Source organism: Penaeus monodon, chromosome 28 (assembly GCF_015228065.2).
Source record: "Penaeus monodon isolate SGIC_2016 chromosome 28, NSTDA_Pmon_1, whole genome shotgun sequence".
Lineage (NCBI taxonomy): Eukaryota > Metazoa > Arthropoda > Malacostraca > Decapoda > Penaeidae > Penaeus > Penaeus monodon.
The window spans coordinates 37,825,563-37,825,864 of record NC_051413.1 but is presented as its reverse complement, the minus strand read 5'-3'; the positions used below and the strand labels follow the sequence as shown (position 1 = coordinate 37,825,864).

At 36.8% G+C, this 302-nt stretch overlaps 1 protein-coding gene across 1 annotated transcript in view; it reads right to left on the bottom strand.

Annotated features, from left to right (window-relative positions):
• Nucleotides 1-39, bottom strand: part of LOC119591198 (neurofilament heavy polypeptide-like) — a 3,791-nt gene extending 3,752 nt beyond the window's left edge. The window contains exon 1 of the mRNA XM_037939910.1: nucleotides 7-39. Within this exon, the coding sequence (XP_037795838.1) occupies nucleotides 7-39 (33 nt within the window). The remainder of the gene's footprint in view (nucleotides 1-6) is intronic.
• Nucleotides 40-302: the final 263 nt, after the last annotated feature.

Below are 302 nucleotides of genomic sequence, written 5' to 3'. Positions count from 1 at the left end.
CCAAACACTGATTTCCATGCCTCCATCATTCCCGGCCATTTCGACATTCTCTGAATTTTGCCTCTTTTATCTCAACTTTTATTCCTTTTATCTTCCCACCCCTCTCTTTTTCCTCTGTTCACCTGGAATGCTGTTGTGTTTCTGCGTTTCTTCATCGATCAAATCGTTTTACGACTGTCACGGTATGTCTTTGTTTTTCGCAGTCTATCTTTAACGGCCCATATTTATTTAAAATTGTATGATTTTATCACTCTAAAATTTTCGTTGTTATTTTTCGTTTGATCTCCACTTTATCCCTTATA